The sequence below is a fragment of the Poromitra crassiceps genome (assembly GCF_964638095.1).
Source record: "Poromitra crassiceps genome assembly, chromosome: 2".
NCBI classification, from domain to species: domain Eukaryota; kingdom Metazoa; phylum Chordata; class Actinopteri; order Beryciformes; family Melamphaidae; genus Poromitra; species Poromitra crassiceps.
In genome coordinates this window covers 83,632,966-83,656,835 of record NC_139624.1, presented here as the reverse complement: position 1 = coordinate 83,656,835, position 23,870 = coordinate 83,632,966, and the positions used below count along the sequence as shown (strand labels likewise).

General features: G+C 46.8%; 1 protein-coding gene across 1 annotated transcript; it reads right to left on the bottom strand.

The window, feature by feature from the left end:
- Positions 1–1,114: 1,114 nt before the first annotated feature.
- Positions 1,115–23,612, bottom strand: cry-dash (cryptochrome DASH; the record flags this gene model as incomplete). Its single annotated transcript, XM_083663311.1, is given in 19 exon segments — positions 1,115–1,369; positions 1,570–1,618; positions 1,620–1,674; positions 17,269–17,287; positions 17,289–17,435; positions 18,456–18,484; positions 20,076–20,155; positions 20,656–20,700; positions 20,702–20,783; positions 20,926–20,985; positions 20,988–21,017; positions 21,703–21,799; positions 21,802–21,853; positions 22,080–22,153; positions 22,459–22,518; positions 22,787–22,850; positions 23,258–23,347; positions 23,349–23,461; positions 23,607–23,612. Coding segments are annotated over 19 exon segments (1,407 nt in total).
- Between the last annotated feature and the right edge of the window lie 258 nt (positions 23,613–23,870).

Below are 23,870 nucleotides of genomic sequence, written 5' to 3'. Positions count from 1 at the left end.
TAAGCTTCAAGCCACCCAAAAACTGTATGTAGCCTATGAGGTTTTCTAAACAACCAATGAGGTAACACCCTCTAATAATGTATTCCTGAATGGGGAGGAACTCGAAGTTGTAAGAGAGTTTAGATATCTTTATCTTAGATTCCACCTTAACCTTCAAGATGTGAAAAAGGTATCAAACACAATCAAATTTAACCTATAGAACTTCCGGCAGATCAGGACATCTTTGACAGATAATGCAGCTAGGAGGTTCTTACATTTTATGATCTTTTCACATATTGATTATTGTTTCGTCAACTGGTCTCTCACAGGTGTGACAACCCTTAAACTTGTTGAATCAATTAATTAAAAAAAAAAGCCTTACAAGTTGATGATAAAAAAAAAGTTATCTTTTCACCAATGTGGTAGGCTATTCTTGCAAAGCATAACTTTTGAAGCTTTGATCATTTTACATTTTTCAAAATTGTCTCTCTCATGTACAGTATAAGGCGTGGCATGGCCTTGCGCCTCCCCGCTAAACAAATTTATTAAGTTGCGAGCGGATAGCAGCTTGTCCCCCAGGGCCACCATGGGCCTCTACCAGAGGGGACTGTGAGGTGCCTTCAGGCATACCACCTTTGGACAAGCTGTGCTGTCTGTTAGCAGCTGTAAATATTGGAACAGCCTACTGTTTGCAATAAGGGAGTGTCCAACGTATCACACTTTTAAAATTAATCTGAAGGGATGGCTCAAACCAGATTTGTGATCACTAAACAGACCCGCCTGTACCCCATCCTAACTCTTGACCACTGTACTGTTGTCTGGCTATAATCTGACAGTGGTCATTAACATGCTCTGTCCCTGACAAATAAACAAATAAAATAAATAAAATGTAACAACCTTTTTCTGCCCCTTTGATCATATATAAATAACATTATTTTTTTCCCGTGGACATGAAGGAATATGTGACCCAGTAGCACACAATCATACTACTCACTTCCTTTTTCTGCCAAACACCCACTGGTTTCTTGTTAGCGTGCTGTCTCCACTCAGGCGCTGTGGCGATGGGGCAGGGTAGGTCTCACTGAAGGACACCTGAGCTTGTAACAGGGCAGCACTGCTGAGGGTCCAGGGCAGGTTAGGTCTCGCTGAGGGACACCTGAGCTTGTAACAGGGCAGCACTGCTGAGGGTCCAGGCCATGGTAGGTCTCGTTGAGCGACACCTGAGCTTGTAACAGGGCAGCACTGCTGAGGGTCCAGGCCATGGTAGGTCTCGCTGAGCAACACCTGAGCGTGTAACGTACAGGGCAGCACTGCTGAGGGTCCAGGGTGTGTGGACGTCCGCTCCCCTGATCCCCCACAGCTCTGGGACCCACCACCTGTCATACTCCCCCTGAGGCAGACAGACACAATTGCATCTCACAGCTCTCCTCCCATATGTACTGGTTTCATCATCACGTCACATTCATGCTGACAAACTTACAAAGAATGACTCAAGACTGTTGTACATCCTGTATTCATTGCAAAAAAAAGTCCAAACAAACTTGAAGAGAGGAAGAAACTAGAAAGTCACGCTTGCTCAGTCAAACATACATTAGAGTTGTAGTCGAGGCCTTGCTTGATCATGGTGAACTTCCTCTCTGGGGCCATTTCCTATACCAGCACTGGACAGGCAGTTGCCATAGTTACTAACCGTAACTAACCGTGTCTCACCTATGGTTGACACGGTTATTGACTCTGGAACGGACTTGACTATGAGTAGGGAAAACATGTCAGTGGAAGCCACTAGTTCAGATGTAGATGGAAAGAAGCGTCAGGTTTGCTTGTGTGGCTGGCAGAAGGTAACAACTTTGAGGGGCCTTAGAATCCATCAAGGCAGGAAGAGGTGCTTGGTAGAGGGAACACAGGGACCCTGCATTGATAATTATTTCTTAAGAAGTTTATCAAGTCAGTCGGGTGAAGTCCAGCGACAGGAAGTAACCCACAGCTCGCAGGACATCAGCACCCCTGATGTTGAGGCAGGTCCTAGCACCGAGGAAAGCAGAGAGGCCAGCCAGCCAAAAAGGGAGAAGATTAGCGGTCAGAAGCCTAGAGTTAAGTGGCCAGGTGCAGCGGAAAGTAGGAAGTGGGAAGATATCAATAGTGATTTGGTTAGGATGTTAGAGAAGCTTAAAGGAACTGCTGAGAGTAAGTTGGAGAAAATGGGAGATTGTATTTATGATTATGGTAAGGAAAGGTTTGGCGTCTTTGAGAAAAGGAAGAAACTAGACGGTGAGGTAGTTAAATCTAGGCGCCAACAAGAGATAGATAGACTTATCCAGGAGAGAAGACAGCTTAAGAGGCAGTGGAGAAAAGCTACAGAGGTTGAGAAGGAAGGCATTGATTGCTTGCAGTCAGATGTGAGGGATCGGTTGGCAGTTTTAAGAAGAGCAGAGAGCATTAGGAAAAATAGGAAAAAGAAAGAGAGAGCTAGAATAGCATTCTATAAGGATCCATTTAGATTTGTGAAGTCATTGTTTAGTAAGGAAAAGAATGGTAGCCTTATGGTACCTAAGCAGAAGCTTGAGGAATATTTGGAGGAGGTTCACAAAGATAGGGAAAGGTTTAGAGAGATGACAGTCCCAGCTGATATTCCACCTATTGGTGAAATAGAGAGCCAGTGTGATGATAGCCCACCAAGGTGGAAAGAAGTTCAAGAAGTAGTGAGACGTGCAAGGGCCTCTTCAGCCCCGGGTCCTAATGGAGTCCCCTACCGGCTGTATAAGAGTGCTCCAGATGTGTTGCAGTTTCTATGGAAGCTGATGAAGGTAGTCTGGAAGAAGCAGGTTATTCCTAAGGCGTGGCGTAGAGCAGGGGGAATCTTCATTCCTAAAGAAAGGGACTCGTTAGAGATAAGTCAGTTTAGACCTATCAGTCTACTTAATGTTGAAGGGAAGGTTTTCTTTAGTGTTGTGGCACAGAGGCTGTCTAGTTATCTAGAAAAGAATAGGCTAATAGATACTTCGGTGCAAAAGGCTGGAATTCCCGGCTTCTCCGGGTGCTTAGAGCACACCAGCATGATCTGGCACCAAATCCAGTCAGCTAGGCGTGAGAAGAGAGACCTGCATGTAGTATTCTTGGACCTGGCTAATGCTTTCGGGTCAGTGCCGCATAGTCTGTTATGGGAGGCCTTTGATTTCTTTAGAGTGCCAGGTAGTATAAAGAGCTTAGTTAAAGCCTACTTCTTAGATATTCAACTCTGCTTTACCACAGCAGAGTACACTACAGCTTGGCAGCAGCTGGAGATAGGCATTATGGCAGGGTGTACAATTTCCCCATTAGCTTTTACCATGGCAATGGAGATCATTATTAGGGCTTCAAAATGGGTAGTGGGTGGAGAAAGGCTGCAGGGAGGGCTGCGGCTCCCTCCAATTAGGGCATACATGGATGACATGACGACTATGACGTCAACCGCTCCATGTACTAGCAGATTGTTGGATAAGTTAAATAGTAATCTGCAGTGGGCTAGAATGAAAGTGAAGCCAAGTAAGTCCAGGAGTATTTCAATCATTAAAGGGAGGGTAGTAGGTAAGAAGTTTGTTATAAATGATGAGGTGGTGCCTACAGTGTTAGAGAAACCAGTCAAGAGTTTGGGAAGATGGTATGATGCAAGTCTCAGTGATAAGGGACAGTTTGAGGAGGTGAGGCAGGAAATGATTCAAGGTATTTCAAGTATAGACAAGTCAGGGCTCCCAGGAAAGTTAAAGTTGTGGTGTTTGCAGTTTGGATTGTTGCCTCGGTTGATGTGGCCACTGACAGTGTATGAGGTCAAGTCAAGTCAAGTCAAGTCAAATTTTATTTATATAGCACCTTTCATACACAAAGGCAATTCAAGGTGCTTTACAAAAAAATAATCGAAAAAACAAGCAGCAAAGCAATGCACATATAAAAAACACATAAAAACACAGCCGACAGTTTTAGTTAAAATATATACTCAAATTAACAAACATGAAACATTATTTCTGTTTTAAATAAGTTACAAGGCACTCTTCAGTATTATTATTACATGTACAGTCCATTTGTTGGAAATGTACAGGAATTTTTTTTTAAAAATTACAGGCCGAGAGAGGCAGTAGTTTAGTAGCAGTTAAAAGCAAGAGTAAACATAAAGGTCTTTAGCTTGGATTTAAAAATAGGCAGAGTAGGGGCAGATCTAATGTGTTCAGGGAGTTTGTTCCAGTTATGAGAGGCATAGTGGGAGAACGCGGCTTCACCATGTTTTGATTTGGTCCTTGGGACAATTAGTAGACCAGTGCCTGAAGATCTCAGGGATCTGGATGGTTCATAGTGTAGAAGCATTTCAGAGATGTAGTGTGGGCCTGACCCGTTGAGAGATTTGTAAACTATTAGCAGAATTTTAAAGTCTATTCTAAGATTTACTGGCAGCCAATGCAGGGATTTGAGAACTGGTGTAATGTGTTCAGCTTTCTTGGTTCTTGTTAGAACTCTAGCAGCCGCATTCTGAATGAGCTGAAGTTGTTTAACAGCTTTTTTGGGAAGACCATTGAAAAGACTGTTGCAGTAGTCTAGCCTGCTAGAAATGAAAGCATGAATTAGTTTTTCAAGATCTTGTTTGGACATATAGCCTCTAATCCTTGCTATATTTTTTAGATGATAGAAGGCAGATTTTCTTATAAGCTTGATGTGAGAGTTGAAATTTAGATCAGAGTCAATAATAATGCCAAGATTTTTTACCTGGTCCTTTGGCTTCAGAGATAGGGATTCGAGGTGAGCAGTAACTTTGAGCCTATCTTCTTTTTTGCCGAAGACAATTATCTCTGTTTTGTCTTTATTAAGTTGGAGAAAATTCTGGCACATCCAATCATTAATTTGCGCAAGGCACTGACACAGTGACTCTATGGGGGCATAGTCATCCGATGAGAGGGCTATGTAGAGTTGGGTGTCATCTGCATAGCTATGATAAGCTATTTTGTTTTTTTGCATAATTAGGCCCAGAGAGAGCATATAAAGGTTAAACAGGACAGGACCTAAAATTGATCCTTGGGGTACCCCACATGTCATTTTGGTTTGGTCAGATGTGTAGTTGCCAATGGAGACAAAGTAGTTCCTGTCTTGCAGATAAGATCTGAACCACTCTAGGACCGTGCCGGAAAGCCCGACCCAGTTTTCCAGTCTGTCCAATAGAATTTCGTGGTCAACCGTATCAAAGGCAGCGCTGAGGTCTAGTAACACTAAGATTGAGATTTTACCTGAATCAGTGTTCATTCGGATGTCATTTATAACTCTGATAAGCGCAGTTTCGGTGCTATGATGGGGTCGGAAGCCTGATTGGAAAGGATCTAGGAGGTCATTGGAGGATAGAAAGGTATTGAGTTGTTGGTAGACAGTTTTTTCGAGTATTTTGCTAATAAAGGGAAGATTTGATATTGGTCTGTAATTGCTGATTATAGAGGGGTCGAGGCTACGCTTCTTTAGCAAGGGCTTAACAACTGCAGTTTTTAGAGATTTTGGGAAAATGCCTGTAAGAAGAGAGGTATTAATTATCTTCAGTATGTCGGTCGCCAGGCAACTGTAGACATTTTTTAGAAAGCTTGTTGGCAGGGTGTCTAGGCAACACGATGAGGATTTAAGGCCTCGTATCGTTTCTTCTAGTTTCTTGTGGTCAATGACATTGAACTGAGTCATGTTAATTAAGCACCTATTCTGTGGGTGCGGCGGAGCCACATTTGTTCTTGATGTGGAAATAGTTAGTCTGATATTTATAATTTTATCCCTAAAGAAGGTCGCGAATTCATTGCATTTGACATTGGATAGAAGATCAGGGGCAATTTGTGGGGGGGGGTTTGTCAGCCTGTCAACAGTGGCAAAAAGAGTGCGAGCGTCATTGGTGTTTTTGCTGATAATGTCGGAGAAGAAGAATTTTCTGGAATTTTTTAGTTCCTGGTTGTAGGAGTGAAGACTATTTTTATAGATGTCATAATCGATGTGAAGTTTAGTTTTCCGCCATTTGCGCTCGGCTTTCCTACAATCTCTTTCTTTGTTATTTACAGAGGGAGCGTTTCTCCATGGTGCTTTTTTCTTACCGGAGATTAGTTTAGATCTAATGGGAGCTACAGCATCAATAGCCTTTAGGGTTTTAGAATTGAAGTTATCTAGGAGATCATTGACAGAGGCTGAGGAGAGGGAAGGGGCCAGCGAGAAAGCCTCCATGAACCGTGTGCTAGTGCTCTCGTTGATGTAACGCTTTTTGATGGTTTTTGATGGTTCCCCTTTCAAAGGTAGAAAAGCTAGAAAGGATGATTAACTCATTCATTAGAAAATGGCTCGGAGTCCCACGCTGCCTAAGCAGTGTAGCCTTATATGGGAAAGGCATATTGGAATTGCCATTATCTAGCCTGACAGAGGAGTTCAAGTGTGCTAATGTTAGACTGGAAATGACTCTGACTCAGTCAAAGGATCCAGTGGTTAGGAGTGTAGCGCCCACAGTTAAAACAGGGAGGAAGTGGAACCCAAAGGAGGCAGTACAGCAAGCACAGTCAGCTCTTAGACACAGGGATATGTTGGGCCAGACATATTGGAGTATTGATATTGAATTAACATTGATATTGAATTAACAGTGATATTGAATGAAAGACATGTTGTTCGAACACTGGCTGGTCCTAGTGGAGACAGTGGGAGCACCCAACCCCCACAGACCTGGCCATTTGGGGCAATTTGAATACCACACCCGTGATAAAGACCACAGGGGAGCGAGCCGATCCCTTTGTCCCACAGCAGCGAGATAAGGGGAACCAATCGGTGTGCCTAAACCACAGCAAAGACACGCCCTGCACCCCAAAACATATACAGGTTTGAAGCCTGAAAACGTCAGTTCCTAAGCAGCCTAGCTGCAGACAGGTCCTCCTCTGAGAAGTTCTAAGTGACTAATCGTCGCAACAGGACGTACGTTTGTGTCCCGAGACAAACCGCCCTTCCCCCTTGCTCGGACCCGAGCCGCCCAGGCCGCAACCAGGCCGACGACCTCCACATCAGGGCCAAGCCAGCTCTGATATCCTGAAACCGACCCGCATCGCCTGAGCGCCCTCAACCCGAAGAAGCGAGCTGTGAGGTTCCCCCTTTCCTCCACTGAGACGACAGCAGATGCAAGAACTCAGCGTGGCCAGCTGAGATCGACTGCCTATTCTCAACCCCCCCGCTCCTGCCTCCACGGCTTCCTCTTCGGAACAAGCGGCCGCCCGCTCCACGAGCCCCTCTCCTCCCCGCTGGAGGAACCTTGCGAGTCCGACCGCAACAAACCACTGCATCTGCGTTTGCAGAGCTGAGCGAACAAGCCAAGTAAGAGACTGAATTGATCACTCACGTCCGGGATTAGAATTGTTAGAGTTAGATGATATATATATCTTTAGATGTACATGATTAACTGATATGATACTGTGAATGAATCTGTGACTGTTTATATCTGACTGTGACTGTGGGTTATATGTGCATTACTGAATCCGAGTGTTTAGACGCTAGCCAGTTACTTCTTCACCGATCCACCGAGTGGATCTAATATAGCCAACGAGCTGAGAGGAACTTGTTTCGCCAATTCAAAGTCGATTAACTAATCGTGGCGGAGTAAGAGCCTCACGGCCCTGTTTTTCATCTAGACGGTTATTTCTCACTCACGGGCACGTGCGCAAGCGCGTGAACGGACCCTTCCTTGCTAAATACTCACACACATAGCTATTAGTCGGCTAACCGCCATTTTGTGCCGAGAACGCATTCCCTTAGTCTCCATCTTGGGCCGATCGCCATTTTGGCCCGAAAGCACACCCCCGTATCCTCCATTTTGTGCCTAGTCGGTCCTTCCGGGTCGGCCATTTTGAGAACAGACCCCTCACGCACACACACACACCCACACACACACACACTCTGCCTCCCTCTAGTGTTCATCCGGCGCTTTACACTTTTGATGCAGATAAATACCCCTCCCTCACATTCACCGACCATGCATTGAAATGTTTAGATGGTAACTCAGTTACAACGTGAATCCACTGACTGTATTGCCAATCCCTCTCTTTTATTTTATATATATAATAAATATTGTCAACTTTTATTAGAATTCAACTGTTTCAGAGTGATTTTGTGGAATTGTGGTAAACTGTTGTCTAAGATATAAGAACTCTCTCCTTTCAGATTAGACTAAGGTGATTCAGATTAGGTCCGGTGATTAAGCCGGTGGTGCCCCTAGGTTAATCCTTACCAAGGATTACATATTTGATTTTAATAACTTTATGAAATATTAATAATTTTCGGATTATTAATATTTTATCTTACCTAACTAAATTCACCCAAATAACGAGCACAACATTTGGAGCCCCGCCCGAGGCATCTTTCAGGCAGAGTTTACCACAAATATCACAATTTTGACTGAAACACTGAATTACCTAAATTGCATTGTGTAACCACTGAAGCGCATGCCAAGCACTGAATGCTAATAACCTCCCGAAACAGCTTCCAGCCAGAACGAGCGGAGCCAGACAGAGCTACCACCGCTCAGACTGACACAGATTCAGACTGACACAGACATCTAACACAGTTCAATCGTTTTGATTTAAGAACCCCTTATTTCAAGCTTGCATAGCGACTAACTCCTAACATTAGGCAACGACAGTTGAATTAAAACCTGCTTATATTTAAAATTCAACCATAGGACTTTCGCAAACACAGTTTGACTACAAGCCTATTTTACGTTTGCCTCTCAAATACAAGCTATTTGACATTCAAGCTACAGGTACGAGCTCCACCTAAGCTTAAGAAGTGCACTGACTAGCAGGTAAGATGTCACAGCACAACGGCCAGAGTGCTGCTGCAGAGCACTCGGCCTCGCCCGACCAGCTGTTACATGAAGCGCTCATGAACGCGGTTCCTCCTAGCGGAGGACAGATCGAACATCTGCGGAAGCTCACAGAACAAGAATGTGAGAAAATGTTGGAAGGAAAAGCAGCCGCCATGAAAAGTGCAGATACGGTAAACTGCACCATGCTGTCAGAGCTGCTTTATCTCGTTCTCCACAGAGAAACCTTCCACAGAAAAACCAACACACAGCTGCATAACCGAGCAACTGAGTTGGACAGGCAAAATGCGTGCCTGGAGGTCTCATACGAAGACCAAGTGAGGACAATCCGGGACTTGGAAAAGAAACTGCGAGCAGCCCACGCAGATTCTGAGGAAGAGGGTGATGGAGAGGGAGGCAATGACGGTAAGCGTGAAACCGACAAGCCTCCGTTCTCGCCCACCCCCCACCAGGTCCCAGGAGAAGAGAGGCAGGTAAGTCTGCCTCCACAAGCGTCCTCATCGCACGGCGTCCAGACGCCGGCTGCACTGCGTAACGGGCTCGGTAGTGGAGCCGAACCCTCGCCATACGACATCGACACGCCCGTCGTACTCGGGTCCCAGCCCAGTGAGGCCAGGGGACCCAATCCCCCGTTCGAGTCCACGTCCTTAAGGCAATCGCATAGGGACGACCGAGGGGGCTCGCTAACCCGTGAGAGGGGCCACAAAAAGGCCACCTTGGAACAACCATGGTTCGAGTACAGTAGGACCGAAGTCTCCCCTCCACAAGAGGAGGGGGGGAATAGACACAGGAGCGACCGCGCTCCCCCGTGGCTGAGAGGCGATGGCCGCCGCTGGGAGAGCCGCCGCTGTGAGGATTTTCCCCCGCCGTCACGGCGGGGGGAGGAGCCTCGCCGCGAAGGCCACCGCCGCGACCATGCTTCCCCACACCGCCATCGCGACTATTCCCCGCCCCCACGCCCGGACGACTGCCCCCCGCCCACAGGGCGGCGGGCAGACGACCGCTGGGGCAACGAACGCCACACGGAACGCCATCGCGACTATTCTCCGCCACAACGCCATGGCGGCCACCGTCGTGACGACTTTTCCCCGCCGCAAAGGCGCAGGGAGGAGCCCCACTATGGTGAACGCCATCGTGACTATTCTCCGCCACGGCGCTACGACGACCGCTATGACCCCCCACAACGCAAGAGCGAGGGGGGACATCGCTATGTTGACCGCCGTCGTGCCTACTCTCCGCCATGTCGCCAAGATGACCCCCCGCAACGCAAGAGCGAGGGGGGACATCGCTATGTTGGCCGCCGTCGTGCCTACTCTCCGCCATGTCGCCAAGATGACCGTCGCCGCGACGACTGCCCCCCACCTTTGGGGTGGGGGGGAGACGACCGCTGGGACGATCACCAGGAGACTAGGAGAAGCGAGCGTGACTACCGCGACGACTCCCCACCACGCACGCGCGAGGGGGGGCGCCGCCGCGATGATCACAATCGTGACAACACGCCGCCGCCACGCCATGATGACCGCCATCACCGCGACCCCTCATCGGCGCTCGAGCGCGATGGGGGGCAGCACCGCGATGATCGCTACATCGACTCCTTCCCTCCCCCGGGATGGGAGGAAGGACGTTGCCATGGTCGAGGCGACGCCCACCCCTTTCTGGATTGGGGGGGGCGCGGCCCGGAGCAGGACGACCTCAGTGACTCACCGTCATCCGACTCTGAGGATCTGCTCACCACGCGGGAAAGGGACGTCCGCGACCGACGGATCGAGTCCTTCGCCAAGGACATAGAACGCTTTGACCCGACTAACCGTGCCTCTAACGTCGACCGTTACATACGGGAGGTCAATCGCTCTCTCACCAATCTGGAGCGACCCACTACACGCGAGAAGCTCTGGCTTGTCTGGAAGACCACCGCGAGCACAGCCCGCGATTTCATAGACATACTTCCCAGTCGGACTCAAAAGAGCTACCGACTCGTCTGCCAGGCCCTCCGACAGGAGTACCGTCAGTACGCCTGCCCGATGCTCGCGAGACGGGCCGCTGAAGCTATCAAGCAGAGAGTAGACGAGGACCCCAGAGAGTACCACAGGCGCCTGTCAGCAGCCTACTTTCAGGGTAGAGGCCCCCCCACCGGCGGTGGGGAGGGAGATGAGGAGTTCATCCGCATGTACATGTCTAACCTGCACGAGAGCATAAGATCCAATGTGGAGACACACTGTAGGCACCACCAAGCCACACTGAGCTATACGCGACAGTATGCACAGCTGGCATGGGAAGCACGCCCCCGGGTAGCCAAGAAACACACAGAAGGCTCCCAAGTTTACGGGGTAGAGCCCGACTCGGATGAGGAGGAGGCCCAGGGGAGGGAAGTCTACCGAGTAGAGAACCCAGTAGCTGACAGTCTAGCCCTAGAGGGCGACAAAGTGCCCCAAGTCAGAGCACCAGCTGTTCCCCGGCCACCGTGGCCCCACGCACCCAGCCACCAGCCCGACAGGCCGGTAAGCTCCGGGGGCGGGGGCAAAGGGGAAGAAAACCCCCAGGGACGGCCCTGGCAGAACCAGGAGCCGGCCCAAAATCCTCATGGTAGCTTCTACCATCCAAGTCAGGGACGGTCCTGGCAGAGCCAAGACCAGGACCCACACCCGTCAGGTAACTTCCAAGGCCAAACCCAGGAAAAGCCATGGAAGAAACCACGTAAACCCAAGAAGAAGAAGAAGCCAGGGAGTGGCACAGACGGTAGGGACAGGCGAACAACCGCGGAAGACCAGTCGACCCGAGACGCGCTGAACGCTTTAGCTGACACAGTGAAAATGTTCTTGGATAAAGACAAACCAGCTGGCTCCCCGCCGGAGCCAGACAAAACCCCGGTCGCATGTCTCGGGGGGGAACCTCCGCCACCTGCCAAAGTTCGCTTTGTCAACAGGCGGAGGGGACCCCGAAGAACCAGATCCCTTCCTAAGTCTCCTTCTCAGGCTTCACCAAACCGTTCTACTCTAACTTTCATGGGCAACCTTGTCCGCAAGGGCAACGCCCATCGTATCTACACCCCAGTGGTGGTAGGGGGGTGCACTCGCACCCTCGCCTTAGTGGACACAGGAGCCTCCATCAGCTTGATGAGTGCCAACACCTTCGAGAAGGTCTGCAAAGCCATGCACACCACCAATAGGCCACTTCGGATCGAGCCTTGTGATTTTAGCATCACCAGCTACACGCAAGACCGAACCCCCATTGCTGAGCGTGCTCTGCTGGACATCACCTTCCAGGGGATGACTATACGCCACCCCATTCACATCAGCCCTCTCGATACCGAACCGCTTCTCATTGGCCAGGATCTCCTGGACCGGCTAGTCCCAATCATCGACTGCTCCAGCAATCGCATTTGGGCTCAGGTTCAAACGCCAAAGCCATGGGCGTCACCTGGCCGCCAGCCTAGCACAGACAGACAAGTCGCTGTCATCAAGGAAGCTGGCACATCGCTGCCGGCACGCAACGTTTCCACCGCTAGCCCCGAGCTGTACCGCCGCCTGTGCAAACAGGAGCGACTGCTCCCCGCATTCTCCGCAAACGAAACCCGCGCGTCAGTTCCCGCTCGAACCGCGAAGGTTCCCGTACGCCTGGCCATCAGCCCGGGACAGAAACTGCCCGGCGGGCACGCATTCTCCCAGCCGTTGCCCCGGCACAGAGAACAAAACATGACGATGCGCGGCACTCCTTTCTTTAAGTTGGACAATCGTTCAACCAACACTCTGGTGCAGAACCCGACGCATGCACCTGACCCAGCGCTGATGCGGCAGCCACTGGGAGTGTCAGTTAACAACTCGTACACACCTCCAAAGGGGGGGGGGCAAGCCCCACCACAGGGGTAGTGAACGAGACTTAGTAGGGTAGGCCAGGATAGGTGCATGTCCACTCACTCCGCCAGTATGCACTAACCACTAACCTAGGCTACATAGAGCCCTACTGCCAGTAACTCAGACTCAACCTCCATGCCTTACAGACTCTAACCAGCGTAGTACGAGAGGACAAGACCTATGTGCACGTGACCAGAGACTTGACACAAGACCTTACAGGGAGATACCCTCCTCAGTCACCAGTCTGAGTGGGGGTAACATACCCCCTACCTAGTCTCCCTATCTCTGGTTGAACAAATCTTAAAATCTGCCACGACCACCGTGGCCTAGCCCTCTCAGGTACACTTGGCATACAGTCTTGGCAGTGCAATCCCAATTTTCATAGATCCACCGCATCTAGAAATAGGATTCCTTGCCAACCTACCAATCATTGAACCGCAGAACATGTAGGCTATGACACAGTCACTAAACTGAGCCTATGAATCAGACTGTCTTCTACACGGTCCCCCGAGGGACCAAACTAGTCTAGTTCAGCCCCAAGGCAACTGGACCCCCATTCACCAAACATGTAACCAGGTCATTACACTATCTCACACTCCTTCTCTCCCTTCCCCTTATGCAAATCGTGTAAAAACGAAGAGCTAAGTGACCAAGACAGAGAACCGGGCCCAGGCCCTGCCTAAGAAACTTGAAGTATGACAATCTGAATGTATTGCTTCGTGTGATGTAGACTAGTATGACAATCTGAATGTATTTTTTGTGTGATATAGTATAGGATGACAATCTGAATGTATTGTTTGTGTGATATAGAATGATAGAATAACTTGAGAAAAGTCCTGCCCGGACACAGGTGATCTGCCCGGACTTGAGCCCACATAGGACCACATAGCGTAGGACCTAACGAACTTGCTCCTTTCAGCCTCACGGACTAGGCAACCAATGGGTCGCCACCCGCAGGCCGCATGGCCCTGGAGATGCTTTAAAGACTGTGCCAGAACACACCCTTTCAACCATCGGGGGGATGTTGGGCCAGACATATTGGAGTATTGATATTGATATTGAATTAACATTGATATTGAATTAACAGTGATATTGAATGAAAGACATGTTGTTCGAACACTGGCTGGTCCTAGTGGAGACAGTGGGAGCACCCAACCCCCACAGACCTGGCCATTTGGGGCAATTTGAATACCACACCCGTGATAAAGACCACAGGGGAGCGAGCCGATCCCTTTGTCCCACAGCAGCGAGATAAGGGGAACCAATCGGTGTGCCTAAACCACAGCAAAGACACGCCCTGCACCCCAAAACATATACAGGTTTGAAGCCTGAAAACGTCAGTTCCTAAGCAGCCTAGCTGCAGACAGGTCCTCCTCTGAGAAGTTCTAAGTGACTAATCGTCGCAACAGGACGTACGTTTGTGTCCCGAGACAAACCGCCCTTCCCCCTTGCTCGGACCCGAGCCGCCCAGGCCGCAACCAGGCCGACGACCTCCACATCAGGGCCAAGCCAGCTCTGATATCCTGAAACCGACCCGCATCGCCTGAGCGCCCTCAACCCGAAGAAGCGAGCTGTGAGGTTCCCCCTTTCCTCCACTGAGACGACAGCAGATGCAAGAACTCAGCGTGGCCAGCTGAGATCGACTGCCTATTCTCAACCCCCCCGCTCCTGCCTCCACGGCTTCCTCTTCGGAACAAGCGGCCGCCCGCTCCACGAGCCCCTCTCCTCCCCGCTGCAGGAACCTTGCGAGTCCGACCGCAACAAACCACTGCATCTGCGTTTGCAGAGCTGAGCGAACAAGCCAAGTAAGAGACTGAATTGATCACTCACGTCCGGGATTAGAATTGTTAGAGTTAGATGATATATATATCTTTAGATGTACATGATTAACTGATATGATACTGTGAATGAATCTGTGACTGTTTATATCTGACTGTGACTGTGGGTTATATGTGCATTACTGAATCCGAGTGTTTAGACGCTAGCCAGTTACTTCTTCACCGATCCACCGAGTGGATCTAATATAGCCAACGAGCTGAGAGGAACTTGTTTCGCCAATTCAAAGTCGATTAACTAATCGTGGCGGAGTAAGAGCCTCACGGCCCTGTTTTTCATCTAGACGGTTATTTCTCACTCACGGGCACGTGCGCAAGCGCGTGAACGGACCCTTCCTTGCTAAATACTCACACACATAGCTATTAGTCGGCTAACCGCCATTTTGTGCCGAGAACGCATTCCCTTAGTCTCCATCTTGGGCCGATCGCCATTTTGGCCCGAAAGCACACCCCCGTATCCTCCATTTTGTGCCTAGTCGGTCCTTCCGGGTCGGCCATTTTGAGAACAGACCCCTCACGCACACACACACACCCACACACACACACACTCTGCCTCCCTCTAGTGTTCATCCGGCGCTTTACACTTTTGATGCAGATAAATACCCCTCCCTCACATTCACCGACCATGCATTGAAATGTTTAGATGGTAACTCAGTTACAACGTGAATCCACTGACTGTATTGCCAATCCCTCTCTTTTATTTTATATATATAATAAATATTGTCAACTTTTATTAGAATTCAACTGTTTCAGAGTGATTTTGTGGAATTGTGGTAAACTGTTGTCTAAGATATAAGAACTCTCTCCTTTCAGATTAGACTAAGGTGATTCAGATTAGGTCCGGTGATTAAGCCGGTGGTGCCCCTAGGTTAATCCTTACCAAGGATTACATATTTGATTTTAATAACTTTATGAAATATTAATAATTTTCGGATTATTAATATTTTATCTTACCTAACTAAATTCACCCAAATAACGAGCACAACAGATATCATAGGTCAGGTGCAGCATGGGCGTGGAGGCTTAGGGTTGTGCATAGGGAAACCTGTGTGGAACAAGGCATCAGTAATAGAAAAGAGGAAGATGGTAGTTGAAGAAGTACATAGGCAAGAGGAGGCAGTAAGATGTACTAAGGCAGTGTCGCAGGCAAAGCAAGGACAGTGGGTGAACTGGGAGAGTGTAGAGAAGAGAAAGTTGAAGTGGAGAGAGTTGTGGAGCATGGAGGCCAGCAGAATTAGATTTATTCTAGGGGCTACTTATGATGTGCTGCCATCTCCCCAGAACTTAAATCAGTGGTTGGGCGAGGATGGTGCCTGCCCGTTGTGTTCTAGTGTATGTACATTGAGGCATATACTGTCAGGGTGTAAGGTCAGTCTCTCCCAGGGGCGATACACCTGGCGTCACAACCAGGTGTTGAAATGTTTGGCAGCTGCAGTTGAGGAAAAGCGGCTAGAAGTAAATTCTCTAGTTGCTAGCAAAGAGACTAGACAGATCAAATTTGTACGTGAGGGAGAAAAGATTAGACCAATTAAGGTCAGGCACAAGTTAGGGCAGCTAAGTGTAGGTGGAGCCTGGGAAATGAGGGTTGACTTGAATGAACAGCTAGTCATCCCAGCATATATAGTTAGCACCCGGCTACGTCCGGACTTGTTACTGTGGTCTGAGGTAGAGAAGAGAGTTTATTTTATCGAACTCACAGTCCCGTGGGAAGATCGAGTTGAGGAGGCTTATGAGCGCAAGAAAGCTAGGTATGCTGAAATGGCAGCAGAGGCAGAGCAGCGAGGTTGGAGGGCTCGAGTGCGGCCTGTAGAGGTGGGCTGCCGTGGTTTTGTGGCAAAGTCCGTTATTGCCTTACTAACTGAGTTGGGCATTCGGGGACGGAGCCTGAAACTTGCGGTTAGCAACATGTCTCAGGCAGCAGAACGAGCAAGTGAATGGCTGTGGATAAGGAGGAAACATGCTAGCTGGGGAGCTCGCTAAGGTCAGATTGATTGTTTGTTGTTGGTCATGATTAACGGTCCGCATCAACAGGGCTGAATCATTGACGGTGGTGGTGTAGTTAGGGATTGTTTGTTGTTGGTCATGATTAACGGTCCGCATCAACAGAGCTGAATCATTGACAGTGGTGGTGTAGTTAGGGATTGTTTGTTGTTGGTCATGATTAACGGTCCGCATCAACAGGGCTGAATCATTGACAGTGGTGGTGTAGTCAGGAATGTCATACCGAACCGACCTGGATAGCTAGGCTTAGATAGTGAGGCAATATGCAGTTGTGCGGTGGTAGCATGGAGGGGGGTGTTTCCAGGACGCTGGATTACACCGTTAAGCCTTCTTGAGGTGTCGTGGGCCTAACTTAACGAAACGTCGGTGAAGGAAGGTGCCCACTTGAAAACCCCAATGACATGCTTCATACTGCTGTTGGCTAGGGTAGGTAACTGGTGATTTGTGTCTTGTTTATTAGTTTGTTAGCCTGTTAGCTTGTTTTATTCTGGATTGGGCTTCTAAATGTGTTTTTCCTCGGATTTTGGCACAAGGGATAGTAACATCTTGTCCTGTGTATTAATTAATACTGCAGACATCATGGTCATCCTTTGAAAGGAAAAAAATAGGTTTAAATGAGTGTGTGTGTGTGTGTGTGTGTGTGTGTGTGTGGGGGGGGGGGGGTTCAAAATCAAAATTAGACACCTCAATAATGAAATGACCATATGGAGTCAACCATCATTAATACTTTTTAAAATCTTCCAAACTGAGTTCAAACTTGTTCTACTTACCAGGAGGTATTCAAAAACACTCAGCTCGCATTCTCCAGTCCAGGCCCAAGTCTTTTGTGACGAAGCTGGCAACATTTTGCCGCCCCCTGTTGGACATGAAGCCTGTCATGGCCAGCAATCTCATGTTGGCATCCACAAAGGGCACTCCTGTGTGTGTGTCCCTCTGTGAATGCAAGCAATATATACACAGTATATTAAGCAACTTATATAAAGAGCAATATATACATTTATTTTATATCCTTTTTATTTCTTTTATTCTTTTTATAAGTGATACATTGCCCTGCTGCTATTTGCTTTATCTGCTGCTATTTGTTTTATCTTGAGTTCCTTTAATGCAACCGCTCTCCGTTGTTTTATGTTTTTTTTTATTGTTTCAAGTGTTTTATGTTTTTTATGCCTCGTCTTACCATATGTTTTATGTGAGGACCACAATGGAAATAAGCCCTCAGGCTTTTTTGTGTTTTTATCCTCTGTGATTTATATATTGTCTGTTCTTTCATTACTATATGTACTGTTGTGTTCTTTTATTTGATCACCAAATACATTCATTCATTCATTCATTCATTCATTCATACACAGTATATTCAACAACTTACTGTATATAAAGAGAGACACATCTAATGCATCCATCAGAGACACTTTTCAATTTCATGACCAAGCATAAATATAAGTTTTACATTCAGACAGTCTTTATAAAGAAAATAAGTTAAAAAGTGTTGGATAAAAGACCCCTAGACATGACCTTTCAGGTCACTATGGAATATTTTAAAATATCAAAATATATTAACTCAATAATATATTAAAGCGATACCAAATATTATCTCCTCAAGCACTTTTGATGCCTAACGAGAAAACTCTCAGCCGGTACAAGAGAGTCCCTTTTAGCAAACCATCTATTTTGTCATTCCAGGTTTTGACCTTATAGCTTTATATTTATACCCCTGCTTCACTCATCCAGCTCGACTCGGTCAAACGTGGTCTTTTTCCTTACTGGCCTATGGAAGTTCAGGGGTCAGAGTACAGATAATCTTTCTATTCACAAATTAACATTTATAAATAGTAGTGTTTAATTACTCTAATTTTTCTTACTCGCTGATTTACACAACAAATAATTTTGATTAGCAATCACCAGTGTGTTTTTGGCCCAAGCTCTGTATATTTAGGATTCACTCAAAAGACAAACCCTGCGATGACCACGCCCGTGCGCCAGACCTAGACGCACGTGACCACACAGAGCACTCCCTGCTTGAGTGCAGTACCAGGTATCAGCTGATTCTACAATCAGAGGCTAGGTGATGTTCTACCCTAGGTCAGGTGAGAAATGCTAAGTCCATTTCATCACTGAATTTACTCACGCTCATTCAACAACAGACAAGGGAGGGGGCACGCTAACGCACCCCTCAGCCCCTAGGGGCCAGGTATTATACCCAAGGCTTAAAGGTGCCTCTGGTGGAAATACTCACTTCTCTTGGAGCGAGGAGAACCTCAAAATGGTACCGGCAGGAAAAAGGAGTGAAAATAGGTTTAAAAAATTATTTATTTAAATCAAAATAAAAAAGTATTCCAAAGTTGTATCACAAAAAGTTTTTCAAAGACAGAGTTTTTCTTCAATGCAAAATGCCCCAAGTAAGTCCAGATGCTGATATCCAAATGTGTGTGAAGTCCAGTGAAGTCAGCCAGTTAATGCCCCAAATGTGGTGGTGCCACCTATATTTATAGTCACTGGGGCCCCCCTCCCAACATGCTTCAAACCCTCCCCAACTCTGAGCCATACCCCCATCACCTCATGCAGTCACCTGTCATACTACGTATGAAAAGAGAGGATGAGGAGGGATTGAGGAAGGCATCGTTATCACTGTAAACCCAGACTGAGAGACTCTCCCCACCTTTTTGCTGTCATTTACACAAATTATGGCGGCGTCCCATGAGTGCTTCGTTATTTTCCCGTAAGGCCCCAAATATTATCTGCTTATGCCCCCCCTTGCTCTCTTCCAGACACATAGGATGGCCTTGGCGGTCTGCTCTGTTTATGAGCCCCTCCCTTATCTACTTTGAACAAAGAATTAACCCTTTACATGACATGGAAAAGACAGTGTAGTTTCTCAAAAAAACAGTACCAAGCAGGCATATGCTCTTAAATTGTGTGCTAGGCCGCTCTGCACAGGTGCTTTCCCATCTCACTCTTCCCCCTCCTTTGGCTTTATACCTGGAGGGGAGACAGTAGACGGACCCACCCCAGCAAAGCGCCCAAGCAGAAAGCATGATCTCATTCTCACAGCCTCACTCGCCTTCACCAACGATGAAAACGAAAGTAACCGAAAGTAACCTCTTCCCCTCGAAACCTAAGCTTTTTCTCCAGTGGCTCCAAGGCTTTGTAATATATGTGACAGTAAAACAGTTCTAATGCCATTATTGACTTGAAATACACTTTACCAGTTGAACAGTAATAGGCCCACCTCAGTCTTTTTGGCCTACAGTGTTTGGAGCAAACATAAACCAATACAGCATGATATTCGAATGTCATTATATAAAAAGCCAATGCTATTTTTTAGCCTAATTTTATAAGCAAAACACAGCATGAATAGCACACCAGAATAAAATAAGTAATAGTATTGGAACAAAAAGGATAAAACAAGCCTGGTTATATCTCTTCTTCTCATGTACCAAATGAGTGCAGGGCGCATTGATTTAAACTAAATTTTGGACCATAATAAGCATTTAACGAGCCATCATATCAAACCGTACCAAGGACCTTTCATAGTGACCCAATATCCCAATATCCAACAAAAGGCTCCCATTTTACCTTTGATCTGAAACCATCTGTTTCCATACTTGGCACCCACAACCATGAAGTAATCCCTCCATAAAAGTTCAAAAATTACCCTGTGTGAAAGCATTGAAGATCTTCAAGATAAGGTGACTGTAGATACAACAGTGATTGTAATCCATTTTATTGCCACTGAAAATGGAATTTGTGTATTTATACAACTTACACCATGAGCTATAACACCAATAGAGCTGGTGAGCCGTTTGAAGTGCCTTGCTCAAGGTGGGGTCCGAGGACCCCCAGGGGTGCTTGAGGGCAGTCCAGGGGGTCCCCAGCAAAAAGGAGAATAATGTTTTTTCACATTAATGATTCCATCCATAAGTAACAGAATGACAGAATGTATGACTATTTTGGTCATGGGTTTCATACACTTTCTGTAATAAAACATCTAAAAGCTAAAATCTTATCAGATGGGGGACCTTGTGACAAAATCTTATCAAATGGGGGGGTCCATGGTCTAATTTGGGTCAATTTAGAGGTTGAGAACTAATGCCCTAAGGACTACTGTGGCTTTGCGCTGCATCTCAATCATTTGTCTTTGTGACTCTGGACTCAGCAGCATGTGCTCTGATTGGCTGTCCGCTCTCTCTCATACTGCTTGATAGATGTATCCGGGGGAAATGCAACCAATCACCAGCCTGCACAAGGCCAGTGCAGCACGATTAGAGATACATAGAAATACAGCTCACTACAGCGGGGCTGTAATAGTGAGAGCAGTGGAGGGGAACATCATCCTATACGAGAGAGATCAACTTATGAGAAACACGTATTTAAATATGTCTACAAAGTTGCACAATGTGAGGTTTTTGTGCCACCAAAGTTGTACTCACAGTGTCCCAGGAGTAGTGTTTGAGTCTGGCCAGAGCCTGGCTCTCCCTTCCACTATGGGGAAGGCTGAGCGAGGCTCAGTCACAGGCTCTACAACACAAGACACAAAGAAAATAAAAAAAACATTCCAGCATCAGACTTATTTATACTGTAATAAATATTAACTCCTCTGATACACATTCAGATACACAGAATCATATATGGAAATCAAGTCGGTCTTGCTGGCACTTGAGATACAAACTGAACTCAGCATTTTGCCATTCCTGTTACGTTGTGAAAACAGTAGTAGTTCATTTTGTGGATTTATTGCAATAGAAGCATGAAAGCATGAAATGAGTAACTGTGCTTTCTTCTTGCCAGCAGCAGATAAATACATCTTCATAAAAATCTATTTAATAGCCAAGTAGGCCTAAATCAATTGTACACGCATTTGTCATTTTGATAACTTAGTTCCACAATACATGCTGACACACACGATGGTACGAGGACAAAAAGCACCTCACATACAATACAAAGAGAGAGATTGTGAGTCCTAATATTCAAATTGAATCATTTGAATTGATCATATAAGACAGTGGTTCTCAACATGTGGGTAGGGACCACCAAAGGGGTCGCAGACAAATTCTGCGAGGTGATTTATGGGATAGGGGAAAAAACAAACATTCCTACATTCAAATTGAATATCATGGATATTTTTAGCTTTTTGTGAAATAATACTCTCTGGTAATTAATCATTCACTTGAGAACAACTGATATAAGTGATTAGAAACTTCACCTGTCCACTCCAGGTCCTCTGCGGTAGGGATGGGTCCTTCCTCCAGCCCGGCGGGGAGGGGCCTCAGCTGTTCGGGGGTGGGGAGCACGAGCCTCACACCCTGCCCCGGGTCTCCACTGCCTTCCTGAACTGGGTGTACACATCAGGCCATGACATCAGGCAGCCTACCAAACCACCAAACCAGGAAGACATGTTACAAGAATACCCAGCCAAGTAGCCTTCCTATCACTTAACACTTTCTTACTACATATCTATCATGGAAACATTACCCGTTTCCCCCCTTTCAAAAAAAGTGCCTGGCTTGCATAAAACAGATGTTTAGTACTGATAAGCTTTACTCAATATCCTCATCTCCAGTGGGCCATGTCCTTTCTCACCTGGATGTGTGCTGAAATGGAGGATCATCTCTATGGTACAGCGTATAGACCCCCCAGCAGGTGTGAACTCTGACTTTCGGCGGCTTTAGCTCAGGAGGTAGAGCGGGTCGGCCAATGACGCAAGGGTTGGCGGTTCGATCCCCGCTCCCTCCCAGCTGCTGTCGTTGTGTCCTTGGGCAAGACACTTAACCCTCCTTGCCCCGTATGAATGTAGACATGAATGGTATGATTGGTATGATTGGTATGAATGTAGACATGAATGATGGTGGTCGGAGGGGCCGTTGAGCGCCAATGGTGTGAACGAATAATGATTCTGTGAAGCGCTTTGAGCCTTGGAAAGGCGCTATATAAATCCAATCATTATTATTATTATTATTACTTTCGTTTGTGCACAGACCTCCTTGACTCCTTTCTCCACATTCTGCTCTTCAGAAGCTACCTGGAGCGCATGACAAATGAAAAAAGAAGAAGAAAAAAGGCAGATCGCTTTACAGGATGGAGTGGATCACTACTAGAGTGTGTGATAAGTGACAATGTTTAATGACATCTTTATCTTTATTGTTTATTTGACAGGGACAATGCACGATAAATATAATGCACCAGAAATAGCTATTAGCTCATTTGCATCTGTTGTCCCTGGGCGGGAGAAGACAGAAAGACTATTTAACAACCTCTTCATGCAAGGCCACAGCACTGACGGTTAATACCATGCCAGGCAAGCTGCATCCTGGGTAGAGGGCTAGTGGCTTCCCGCTCGCTGATGAGACTGACCTGTGGGAACGTGTGTATGGCAGCTATGTTAATGTAAACATGACCTGTATAAGCCCAGGTGTGTCCTGATCCTGTGTTATTACAACTGAATCAATTCAATCCTGGTCCAAGCTGAAGACAACAGGCCGCACTGAGCCCATGTGTACATGAACAGCAGCTGCAATCATACGTATTGCTCTAAGCAAGCTTATGGTATGTTATAATAACATGAACAGTATGGTAATTACCATCTTTAGGCTATAGCTTGCTCTAAATAGGTTATGTTGATAATTCAATGATATAGCTGAACTGTGTAGAGTTTGTATTGTGAATAAAGCATCAGAAAGCTTTTTTGTAATATAGTATAATCACATAATTGTGCCCTGAGTGCATCAAGGCCTAATGGCATTCCAACAAGCACAATTTACCTGCCCCTTTTGACCAGTGTGTCTCTGAGGTCCCTGACACTCTCCAGTAAGAAGCGCAGGTGGAACGGCGCAGTCTTGGGTAGGTTATAGTTGTAAGGTCCTCTGTAATGTCTTGAGCAGGTTATAGTTGTAAGTTCCTCTGTAATGTCTGGGCTCAAAGCAGTACAGTGGGACTATGTGCTCTGCATTCCTGTGGGCCCAGATCTGTATAGATAAACGACAAAGTAAGAGACATGTTGAATGTAAGGGAAGGGGGTGCAGAGTGGTGTCAATTTGCTTTAAGGGCAAAGTTGTTTTGGAACTACAAATATGGCTTCCCAACGTCGACCTCGGCTGTCGAAAATTGAACCGACATGTGTCAAAAACACAACAGTAGAATGAACACTGAAAAAAGCATAACAATTATATTTAGATTCACTTCACTACATTTCACCGTATATTATGCATTTATTACTGTGAAGAACTTCAGGTACTGCCCAAAGGAATCTGCACAAAGGCCTGTTACTATAACCTGACGCTGCCAGATGGATGGTTTTATCCAGCTGGCTTGCAAGTACTGTCACTAATAGGCTAAGCAAATGCATTTGCCTTGAATCTTACATATAGGCTACTT